At 42.4% G+C, this 12,500-nt stretch overlaps 3 protein-coding genes across 6 annotated transcripts in view; 1 reads left to right on the forward strand and 2 right to left on the reverse strand.

Annotated features, from left to right (window-relative positions):
* LOC127000662 (uncharacterized) overlaps positions 1-12,500 on the forward strand; it is a 146,036-nt gene that overhangs the window by 39,353 nt on the left and 94,183 nt on the right. Inside the window, exon 2 of one of the 4 annotated variants that reach the window (XM_050864641.1) lies at positions 5,457-5,520. The exons of the other annotated variants lie outside the window; for them this stretch is intronic. The gene's annotated coding sequence lies outside the window, so the exon portion shown is untranslated. The remainder of the gene's footprint in view (positions 1-5,456; positions 5,521-12,500) is intronic. 4 annotated transcript variants of the gene reach the window in all.
* On the reverse strand, positions 7,125-10,015 carry LOC127000665 (kininogen-1-like). Its single transcript, XM_050864647.1, has 2 exons — positions 9,852-10,015; positions 7,125-8,114 (listed from the first exon to the last, which is right to left on the reverse strand). Exons 1-2 carry the CDS (start codon positions 9,867-9,869, stop codon positions 7,470-7,472), a joined length of 663 nt encoding a protein of 220 aa, XP_050720604.1. The 5' UTR covers positions 9,870-10,015; the 3' UTR covers positions 7,125-7,469.
* Positions 7,125-12,500, reverse strand: part of LOC127000663 (kininogen-1-like) — a 14,127-nt gene continuing 8,751 nt past the window's right edge. Inside the window, exon 3 of the transcript XR_007754376.1 lies at positions 7,125-7,197. The gene's annotated coding sequence lies outside the window, so the exon portion shown is untranslated. The remainder of the gene's footprint in view (positions 7,198-12,500) is intronic.

Here is a 12,500-nt window from a genome sequence, read left to right on the forward strand (position 1 = left end):
GAGACTATGAGGAAGTTAGGGCGAGCACTGCAACGTTTACCATATGGTGCGTCAACGTGTGTGTATGTTACCGCCTGATCACGTGTTGGACTCGTAATCGCCAGCAGGTACCCTCCCGACATGAGCAAGTGCTCTTTATCGTTGATCTCTGGGTACTGCCAGGACCTCACACACCACATAACCAATCCCCCTTGTTCAAGGGGAGACAGTAACTACTCCTAGTCAACGGAAAGAATCTGGCCTGAGCGGGCTCGAACCGCCGCCCTGTCAGACCGTGAAGCCTGGCAGCGCGGCGCTCTAACCAGTTGCGCCACGGAGTCTCTCTCTCTCTCTCTCTCTCTCTCTCTCTCTCTCTCTCTCTCTCTCTCTCTCTCTCTCTCACACACACACACACACACACACACACACACACTCACCGTCCCATCTTGAGCAAAGGGGGTGGGGTGTGTGGTGTGCGAAGGCCCTGGCAGCAACTCAGAGGTCGACTATAATGAGCTTGCTCTTGTCGGGAGGATACTTGCAGGCGTTTGCGAGTCCAAGTCGTGATCAGGTCTTTGTGGTGAATTACACACACAACAAAGGGAAATAAATGAAAGGAAGAATGAAAGACAGAAGTAAAGAAGGAAAGAAAGAAGGAAGGAAAGAAAGAAAACAACAAAAAATAAAGGATACACACAAGGACACGCAAGGACACACACAGACAACAAAAGGCCAGACAGCCGTCACTTGGCAGCTCCGCGTCCATATATGTATCTAACCTCCATTCAAAGCTTTCATTTGTAAATTCATCACTGCACATGTAGATTTGTTATACTCAGACACTGTCGTACTCGGGAATATTCATTTTCCTTTTTCCTTTCTAAACCTGACTTTATACAATCTTTACTCATCTCTATATACTGTGTGTGTGTGTGTGTGTGTGTGTGTGAAGCCTAAGAAACAAGTTTGATGAACTGCGATGTCTTGCTCTGACAGAAAACTTTGACGTAATTGCTATAACCGAAACATTTATCGACACCACTAATATTGATTTAAGTTCCGAATACAACATAGATGGCTACAGATTCTTCAACAATGATCGTGTAAACCGTAGAGGGGGTGGTGTCGCCCTTTTTGTCAAAAGCTACTTGCAACCCACTGACAAAACACCAAGAAACAGTAACGTTGAACATTTGTGCGTGCGAGTAAACACTGCAAAAGTCAATTTAAATATATCTGTCACTTACAGGCCTCCGGGGCAATCACTCGATGCCGATCTTGAAATGTACAGCGTCTTAAGGCAGTCACTTAATAACAGCGACTCACTGATACTAGGAGACTTTAACCTCCCCCATATCGACTGGGCGACACTGTCGGGTACAGAAGGTGAGTCCCACAGAATGATCGAATTTCTAGAGGAAAATTATCTAAGCCAAATGGTTTCTGAACCAACTCGACAAAATAACATACTTGACCTTGTTATAGCGACCCAAGATAACCTAGTCAGTAATGTCACGGTAGGAGAACACCTCGGTTCCTGCGATCATAAACTAGTGCGCGTTGACATTAGAGCTCAAACATCGGTGACTGAAAATAAAGTAAAGGTGCCCAATTTCAAAAGAGCCAACTTCGTAGAAATCCGACGAAAACTAATAGATATGCAACTATCAGATGACGGCAATGTAGAGGACGCCTGGCTAAGCTTTAAAAATCACTTACTCACTCAGCAGGATACATTTGTCCCCTTGTGCGAGAAGCGAATTAACACTAATAAAAGTCCACCTTGGTTTAATAGCGAAATTAAACACTCAGTCAAGGAGAGAAAATTGTCTTACAGGTTAAAGAAAGAGCAAAACACGCCCGAAAACATTAGACTTTACCATGATGCCAGGCGACGAGTAAACAGATTAGTGCGTCAGGCAAAGCGTAGATATGAAGAAAATATTGCAGCCAACTGTAAAAATAATCCGAAATCCTTCTTCAGTTACATAAACAACAGAAAGGCGATCAGAAGTGGAATTGGACCTTTAACAAACAGCGACGGTGCACTAGTGACTGACAGCCAACACGTTGCAAACCTATTAAACAATTACTTTTCCTCGGTGTTTAATAATAACAGTCCTCCCGCCACCACCACCAACACCAGTACTAATGTAAATCCCGAGCATGCATTGTCTAACTTTGAAATAAAACCCGATGAAGTCCTTAAAGCCCTCAAATCACTCAAAACAAATAAAAGTCCTGGACCTGACAAAGTATATCCAACTCTGCTGAAAGAAACAAAGAGCGAAATACTCTCCTCCCTCACAACCGTATTCAATATGTCCTTGCGACAAGGCATCGTCCCTTCAGATTGGAAAAAGGCTAACGTGACACCGATTTTTAAGAAAGGAGACAAAAAAGTACCAGGTAATTACAGGCCCATTAGTCTAACTTCGGTTGTAGGTAAGCTACTTGAGGGCATAATTAGAGACAAAATTGTGAGTTACCTTGAAAGCCACTCTCTGATTAGGGACTCACAACATGGCCTCCGAAACAAAAGATCCTGCCTATCAAACCTATTAACCTTTTATAACGACCTCTTCACTGTTTATGACGTAACCAAATCACTGGACGTAGTCTATCTTGATTTCCAGAAAGCGTTTGATAAAGTCCCGCATCATAAATTACTTTACAAATTAAAGCAAATAGGTATTGACGGTCAAGTAAACCAATGGATCGCGAATTGGTTGAGCAACAGACAACAAAGATTGTGATTGACGGATTTAACTCAGAGTGGGCGCCGGTCACTAGTGGCGTCCCTCAGGGCTCGGTTCTTGGCCCAGTGCTCTTCATTATTTACATCAACGACGTGGATGTTGGACTCAATAACCGCATTAGTAAATTTGCAGACGACACAAAGATTGGTAACTCGGTTCTCACTGACGAAGACAGGCAAAGCCTCCAAGAGGATTTGCACAAAATTTCAGCTTGGTCGGATAGATGGGAGATGCCCTTTAACGTAGACAAGTGCCAGGTCCTTCAAGTTGGAACGAGGAATAAGAAGTTCGAATACGAAATGCGCGGCGTTAAACTCAAAAGCGTTCAGTGCGTCAAGGACTTGGGGGTCAAAATCGCGTCAAACCTCAAATTCTCACAGCAATGCATCGATGCAGCAAATAAAGCGAACAGAATGTTGGGCTTCATTAAAAGAAACTTTGTATTCAAGAATAAAGATGTAATACTCCCGCTCTACAACAGTTTAGTCAGACCCCACTTGGAATATGCGGTACAGTTTTGGTCTCCTCACCATGCAAAGGACATTGCTAAACTAGAAGGTGTTCAGCGTCGAGCAACAAAAATGATCCCTTCCTTGCGCAACAAATCCTACGAAGAAAGGCTTTCCACCCTTAACATGTTCTCCCTTGAGAAACGTCGCCTCCGAGGAAACCTGATCGAATGTTTTAAAATACTTAATGGTTTCACGAATGTAGACAGATCAACATTGTTTATGATCGATGACACTTTGCGCACGAGGAACAATGGCGTAAAACTCAGATGTAGACAAGTAAATTCAGACTGCACCAAATTTTTCTTCACCAACGTTGTAGTGCGAGAATGGAATAAGCTCCCTCCGTCAGTGGTCCAGTGTAACACGATTGACTCCTTCAAAAACAAGCTCGACCGTCACTTCCTTCAACTTAATATCAACTAGAGTAGAAATGCAACGTTTTGGAGTCTTCTGATTAATGTAAAATCACTTAGGTTTAAGGACAGACCACCAAGTCTGGACCATGGGGTCTGTGTGGTCTGATTGTCTATGTAAATCTTTGTAAATCTCTCTCTCTCTCTCTCTCTCTCTCTCTTCTACCTGGACAGAGAATGCTGTGAAAGGGGTGGAGGGTCAGCTTTTTTACCGTGAACACGGGAGTGAGGCAGGACTGTGTTCTTGCCCCATCACTTTTCAATATTTGTATGGACTGGGTACTAGGCAGAGTGTGGATCAGTCATTGTAGACCATTTGTTGGCAATACCAAGAGCAATGACTTTGCTTTTGCCGATGATACAGTAATCCTTGTGAAGTAATTGGAGGTTCTGGTGATGGCTCTCGAGGCACTACGTGTCCTAATATGTTTTGCATTTCCCGCGCCACCCTTGTATATCCCCTTAACTCATTTTCGATTCAGAGTATTCAATTGAATTTTCCATTCGTTCATTAGAATCTTCTGCCGCCTAGAAACTGGATTGGTTAGGAAGGCATTCAAAGTTGTGTGCTTTAGGGGTGGAAAGGGAGCTGGTATTTGTGACATCAGTGCGAGTTGCGTGCGGTCTTGATTACCGTATGGCAATCTGGTACCAATCCTCCTTACCAGAAAAGGGGGCTGATCGTCTCTATCTGGTAAGGGAAAAGGGACCGCATGGACTGCAACAACTACTGCAGCATTACGCTGTTCAGTGTGTTAGACAGAGTTCTTGACCAACTATTGCTGAAGCGGATTCGCAACCAGTTGTTGAAGCTGCATAGACCTGATCAATCTGAGTTCACGCCTGGTAAGTCAACAACTGACCGTATCCTATAGCGCTTCGCGTCCTGGTGGAGCGCCGACGTGTGTTTCGACTGATTCCTACACTTTGTCGATTTTAAGAAGGCGTTTGACCCAGTGCACCATCAGGCATTCTGTGATCTCCTGCGACTCCGTGGAAGTCCTACAAGGACCGCTGGTCCATTGACCTAGACAGAGAATGCTGTGAAAGGGGTGGGGGGTCAGCTTTTTTCCCGTGAATACGGGAGTGCGGCAGGACTGTGTTCTTGCCCCATCACTTTTCAGTACTTGTATGTGATTGAGTACTAGGCAGAGTGTGGATCAGTCATTGTAGACCATTTGTTGGCAATACCAAGACCAATGACTCTGCTTTTGCCGATGATACAGTAATCGGCCAGTTTAACGTGGAAATACCATAGCGGCGATCGCCGCCATTGGTAACGATCAAAACAAACAAAAGTGACTGTGAAAGCGGCCCTAAGATAAAGGTGTTTAGAGGCTTGTTAGATGAAACAGTCTATGTACTTGTAAACCCCAAAGGACAGTATTATGTGAACTGTTTCATGAGCCAAAGATTTAATCAGCGCAACAATTGTAATCTCTATGGCCAGTGAGGCGCCGTGCCTCCCAGTGCCAGAGGTGTATCTCTCCCAAGAGTTGCTCGTGCCTGGGCCTGAAACTCTGCATCTTGAAATATGAAATGCAGAGAATATTAACTCATTTAACTCCAAAGTTAACTTCTTACTGCAGCGATAACGTAATCATATATAATTAACCCCCATCCTGCATTGGTATCTTATAACAGGTTGAATATAACTGAAAATTGCACCCTATGCTCTCAGCTTTTTTTTTTCTTGTTCTAATTTTGTTGTTGTTGTTGTTGATTTATCCTAGCCAGACTTGATTTTCTATCTTCTACACTCTCCCTTTACCCTTCAACCTGTCTTGTTTTAGGCGTGTCGAGGCAACGGACTTGTAACTGACAGCAGCTTACCCTTCCCGCCCTGCCTGTTATACTGTGAGTGATAATGATGATGATGATACTACTACTACTACTACTACTACTACTACTACTACTAATAATAATAATAATAATAATAATAATAATAATAGCAATGATAACAAAAATAATAATCGTAATGATGATAATAATAATAGTAACAGTAATATATAGATATTTTTCCGTCGAAGCCTTTATCACCGGTAGGCTTTCTTGTGGGGCCTGGTGGTCGGCCCGAGCCCGTCTTGGTGAAGGGAAGTGTTCATAGCGCCGCCTTTCCTTGGCTCATGCCCCGGACCTTTCTGTTGCCTTCATTTCCATATTTTCATGTTCTTCTACAGTCCGGGTCGATAGATTGTCTTCAGGACAGTGTGTGGGTAGTCTTAGGCCACTCGGCGGTAACTGAAAAATCCCAGGTGGTAGCGGAGGATTCGAACCTGCGTCGTCCGGAACGCGGTGAGTGCGGGGCCAGCACTCTAACCACTCAATAATAATGATAATAATAATAATAATAATAATAATAATAATAATAATAATAATAATAATAATAATAATAATAATAATAATAATAATAATAATAATAATAATAATAATAATAATAATAATAATACATTAACTTACCTCAGGCAACTTTTCAAAGCCTACAAGTTAGCCTCTTTTGTCTACCTCAAAACGGTAAATTTCTAAAGTCTTGGTTCAGTTTCGTTATTCTTTTTCGTACAGATCAAGGAAGTTTTATCCTTTGTAGAAATGAAGGAATGCTGGAATGGATGAATAAGTAAACAAATTTATAAAAGAAGCTCGCTGGATTTTTTGGATAATCAAAAACAGACGAAGTTTTGGTGTCAACGTTATTATTTTGATGACTAACTTCATATTTGCACAAGATATTGACAAAAACTGTAAAACTAGATGATAAATCTTAACTAATTCACGCAACAAAATAATTAATAAGAGGAATATATTGTTTTTTTATTTTCATGAAATGTTATATATTTTTTGAGGTTTTCTTCTTTTATAATAGAGTATTTGATTTTGCATCGAAAGTAAATAATTGTTGACACCGTTTCGTCTGTGATACCCTCCCCTCGCCCCCCCCCACACACACACAAAATTATAAAAAAAAAATCTCGCAACTTCCTGTTCCTAAGTCGCTGGAAGGAGGAAGTACATACATTTTGCCTTCTGCTATTGTTGCACACAGTAGATAACTTACTTGTGTGTGTGTGTGTGTGTGTGTGTGTGTGTGTGTGTGTGTGTGTGACTGCAACCTGTTGGATGAGCAGGTATGTCGCGCAGGAGACAAGTGTTGCACGTAGGTGTTGGATGAGCAGGTATGTCGCGCAGGAGACAAGTGTTGCACGTAGGTGTTGGATGAGCAGGTATGTCGCGCAGGAGACAAGTGTTGCACGTAGGTGTTCGGCATGCATGCGTACTCGCTTGTTGGTGGGGCCGGGCCGGGCAGGTGTGACCTGTATGCCTAGGTGCTGTGCGTGGTGTGAGGGTACGGAGGAGTGGTGCTGTGTGGTGTGTGGCGCAGCAACGTGTAGGGCTTGTGTGGGTGGAAGACTAACCTTTGGCTAGCCACGAACATGAGGTAAGAAATGGATTGAAATCTCTACTAAGTGATTTGAACATTTTATGTAGGATTATACCCTTCTATAAAGAATTGAACATTTGAAAAATGATTTGAACCTTCTATAAGGTATTGGAACTTATGTTTAGTTACTAAACCTCTTATATGCGATTGGAATCACTTATAAGGGACTAAGACCTTTAATTAGGAATTTTGACCTCTTATATGTGATTGATATCACCTATAAGTGATTGAAATCTTTTATAAGAGATTGAAATCTCCTATATAAGGGACTGAAACCTATGTTTGGTTATTATAACCGTATACATGGTATTGAAATCACATATTAGGGATTGTAATCTCTTATAAGAGATTGAAACCTTCTCTTAAGTTAATGGTGTCCGAAGGTCGGGGCGGAAGGTGAATAGGGGTCGGTGACGTGGACATCCTCAGGCTCGTCGTGATGCTTGAGGCCAAAAGGAGGCACGGCCTCGTGCGCCTCCTTGTGGAAGTCGGGCTCCTCGTGGGCGACACTGAAGGGTGAGGATTCGGTGACTTCTTCCTCGTTGTTGGTGGCGTGGGCTTCCTCAGCGCCGTGTTCGGGTTCGGTGTCGGCATCATGGGCTGAGAAGGAGTGTTCAGGCTCGGTATCTACTCCATGGTCAGTTTCAAAGGTGTGCTCAGGTTCAACTTCGGCCCCGTGGTGCTCGAGATCGGTTTCGGCTCCATGGCCAGTCTCAAAGGCGTGTCCCGGCTGAGCCTCGAATCCATGGCCAGTCTCAAAGGTGTGTTCAGGCTTGACTTCGACACCATGGTCGGTTTTAAAGGTGTGCTCAGGTGCGCTCTCAGTCTCGTGGTCTTCTTCTCCTGGGGCCTGGAATCCATGGTGCTCGCTTGTGGGAGTCTCCTGATGGCCCGAGAAGCCGTGGCTGGAGGAGCTTGTGGCGTGGTAGTCAGTGCCTGCCAGAGGGTGGTGCGCCTCCAGCTCTGTCGGGGCGGCCCTCACGGCAGCCACCAACAGGCCCGCAAAGAAAATCTGAGAAGAGAAAGGAGTTGTATAGATGGGGGGCGCCGTTGATACTCAGTCGGTCGTCACTTAACAAACACAATTTATACCTGACCGCAGTAGGTAATCCTAGTGGTCTTCCCTTCCTTCTTTCCCTTTCTCCCTTCCTCCCATTCTTCTTTTTTTCTCACTTCATCCTTAGTGACCTAGCTTCCTGATGCTGTTTGGACGGCCATTTCACGTAGTAGGCTGATACGAGATGACGGGAACAACATAACACTTAGCTCGCCTTCCCTTTCTTCTTTCCCTCTCCCTTTACTCCTCCCTTTTCTCTTTCTCTTACATTTTTTCCTTTCTAACCTATTGTTTAAATGGCCTTTTCACATACAGTTAGCTGAATACAAGACGACGGGAACCACATAACTTTATCTCTGTTTTCATCCTTTCTTCATTCTTTCCTTTCCCTCCTTCCTTTTTCTTTCTCTCATTCTTTCCTTTCAATAACCTAACTTCCTCCTACTGTTTAGATGGCCATTTCACACACAGTAAGCTACGTGCGAGGCGGCGGGAGATGCAAGGCTCAGCACGGTCAGGAGGCCTACAGAGTCGTAAGGGTAATGATAAGGGGTAATGACAGTAAGTAGCAGGAAGGGCAGTTTGAAGACCAGTGGACCAGAACAAGAGTCCTGAAGCTCTCCTTGATGGACCCGGTGTGAGTCATTGCCTTAGTCTCATGAGCCCGCTGGAAAGCTCTATAAGGAAACGATTAACTGTGTGGTCCCCTATCAAGTCAGGCTATGGGAGGTGTATAGCGTCTATCTTTCAGGCTATTGGAGGTGATGACCTAGTAAGCAGCTCTAGGTACTGGCCCGCTACCTGCCCTTTGAAGTATTCTGGTATATGCGACGTGTAGTCTAGTAGCATTGCGTAGGTAACAAGGCCTCAGCAATAGGAACTTAGCCAATTCTATCCTGAGGGGCACCGCATAGGGCAACGTGCAGGCTATCCCAGTAACAAGCGCATAGGCCAGCTAACTAGGCTAATAATCCCCCCTTCACCAACCCAGCAAACACCAATATGATTAAAACTTTCCCAAACCCTGTAATCACATGCAGTCTGAATTGGCTCGCTTGTATACTGGCCTACATGGGGACTTGATGGAGACACGAAGGGGATTACTTAGTAGGTTAACGAAGACTAAGGACTAAGAATAACACTGTAAAGTAGAACAGCACAGATCACAGGAAATTATGTAATGCCGTTCATGATTCGGAAATAGTGACTTAGACAAGATTATCTTTACGTATAATAGAAATACACTCTAGGAAATTTAATACACTGCAAGCAAATTACCTCTCACGAATGGTCAAATGGTTAGTGTCTTTACGAGGCATAAATAAAAGAGAAAAGTAGAAACATCAAAAGGCGAGGAAAAAAGAGATGTTTCAAAGGGTGAGGAGTCAGGTTAAGTTAAAGTAATGGTATGTGGATGTTTGTGAGTTGATCACAAGGAGGAAGGGAATTGAACGGAATAACATAATGGACAAAGGGGGGGGGGGAGATAGAGAAATGGACAAAGGGGAGAGAGAGAGAGAGAGAGAGAGAGAGAGAGAGAGAGAGAGAGAGAGAGAGAGAGAGAGAGAGAGAGATGCAAATACCAATGTCAGATCAAAGAAAACACAGCTAAACAGACTCTACTAAAATGAAACACACACACACACACACACACACACACACACACACACAGAAACAAGAGGACACACTAACTTGAGCCAGACAACCCATGATGCCTCTTAGTTATCAGACCAGCAGCTTCGAGAGACTCCGGTGTGTCAGCCTGCCCGCCTAGGCTTATATACCTCGGCGACGCCAGGAGGCGGGCCGAGGGAGGAAGTGGGAGTGTCAGATTGTTAGGTATTATGCACAGGAGGGAGGCGGGAGGGACGGGGGCACTACCAAGGGCCACGAGGGGCCCTGCATCTTAAGGCAACGGAAAGTTTTCGTGCCCCATCACAAGACGACCTCACACCCGCTGTCCGGCTGGCTGGCGGGCCTTGCCCGGCGAATATGGAAGGGCGCATGTGTTTCTTGGTGTGTGTTGCGGGAAGCTTGCTTGGCACGGGTGATGCTACTGTATTACCCGTGTCTTTCTGCTCTTTAGGTAGGTCGAAAGATTTGGATAAATATGAAGAGATAGATGTTTGAATAAGTAGATAGATAACTAGTCATGGGTCAGCAAGACAAAAAAGAGCACCATGGCAAGGCGCCGCTAAGCTTATGCCACCAACTTTACTTTTAATTATTTATTCTTATGCCGATGACTCTACTCTGCATTACTCCACTTTTGCTCAGTAAACTGACTCACGGAATGGACCACACAACTTGAGGCTGCCCGTTACAGAACGCTTGACCTCTGATCTTGCTACTTTTTTATAGTAATAATAATAAAAATAATAATAATAATAATAATAATAATAATAATAATAATAATAATAATAATAATAATAATAATAACTGTAATAATAATAATAATAATAATAATAATAATAATAATAATAATAATAATAATAATAATAATAATAATAATAATAATAATAATAATAATAATAATAATAATAATAATAATAATAATAATAATAATAATAATAATAATAATAAATATTGTAATAATAATAATAATAATAATAATAATAATAATAATAATAATAATAATAATAATAATAATAATAATAATAATAATAATAATAATAATAATAATAATAATAATAATAATAATAATAATAATAATAATAATAATAATAATAATAATAATAATAATAATAATAATAATAATAAAGTTTATTCCACCAACTGTGGTTATTCTTGAAAGGAACTTTGTGTCCTTCAGTGCCTAAAGAAACTCAACTTTTCCAGCTGATAACTAAACAAATGCATCTATCCTCTGTTTTTGGATAGCACTCAGGTGTCCCCTTTATCTACACTTAAGATTTTTTTCTTTTTTGCAGCAAAGGAGGCACAGGTAAAGAAAAGGAAAAAAAGCCCGCAGAGGCATTGTTCCCAAAAACTGAACAGAAGATCCAAACCAAATAGTACATGAAACTTCGAGAGGTTTTGTGATACTCGCCTCTTGAAAGCGTTCGAGTCTCAGGAAGGAGGAAATATAGACAGAGGAAGGCTGTTTTAGAATTTGTCAATAACTGGGATGAACTTATAAAAACGCTGGTTCACTCAGCTTGTATCGTCTCCAATTTTTACCCTCACATATGCTATCCATATAAAAAGGCATTTGTCCGCCCCTGCATGGGGTATGCATCTCATCTGGGGTGAGGGGATTATACACACACTCAGCCCACACAGTAGATTTAGAGGGTTCTCACCTCATCAGCTTCCCTTCTTCTACCTCAAGAATTCCGCTGCATTGTTTCTTTATCTTCTATTGATACATTCATGTTGATTTCTGAACTTGCAAATCTCCACCTTTCCCTTGGCTTCGCTTCAGACGGTATTTTACTCTGAACTCAACTATTTGCTGTTCAGCTTCCCCATGCAAGAGTTATTCAGTACCTTTATTCGTTCATACCCGTCACTGGTAAATTCAGGAATAGACTTCTTTCTTACGTATATCCCCCCTCACATGACTCGAACTCTTTCCAAGATAAGTGTCAGAATATCTCTCCAACCTAATTTTATTGGTAATCCTTTGTAATTTTACTTGTAGTCCACTCTAGCTTGAGCAGTTATATTGGTAATCCACTCTAATATGAACAATTTTATTGGTAATCCACATTAATATAATCAGTCTTCTGGAAATCCAATCTTTCGGAACGTTTCCTCTCTTTCTAGGACCAGTGCTTTGTGTTTTTGTTTTTCTTGTCCCGTTCTACTGTTTCCTTTGTTGTAAAAAAATATCACACACACACACACACACACACACACACACACACACAGAGAGAGAGAGAGAGAGAGAGAGAGAGAGAGAGAGAGAGAGAGAGAGAGAGAGAGAGAGACGGGACAGTACGAGCTTAGCTCTTTTCCCGTATTTCACAACTAGTTAAACACACACACACACACACACACACACACACGAGTCCAACACGTGATCAGGCCGTGGTGAATTACACACACACACACACACACACACACACACACACACACACACACACACACACACACACACACAGTCTATTTATGTTAGCGACTTTCCGCCTTTTACTTCCCTTTTTATCTCATAGATACGAACACCTTACCAGTCGGTGGACCCTGGACTTGAGCTTAGGTGGCATTAATTTTACTGTAAAGCTTCATTATTTAGCTGTTGCAGTGCAAGTATTGTTACTAACAGAGAATGAGTAGCTGCAAGACACTGTTTTGTATAGCTGTCAAGTTTTGGGGTAGGTTCGTATGAGGCTCTTATTG

Source organism: Eriocheir sinensis, chromosome 19 (genome assembly GCF_024679095.1).
Source record: "Eriocheir sinensis breed Jianghai 21 chromosome 19, ASM2467909v1, whole genome shotgun sequence".
NCBI lineage: Eukaryota > Metazoa > Arthropoda > Malacostraca > Decapoda > Varunidae > Eriocheir > Eriocheir sinensis.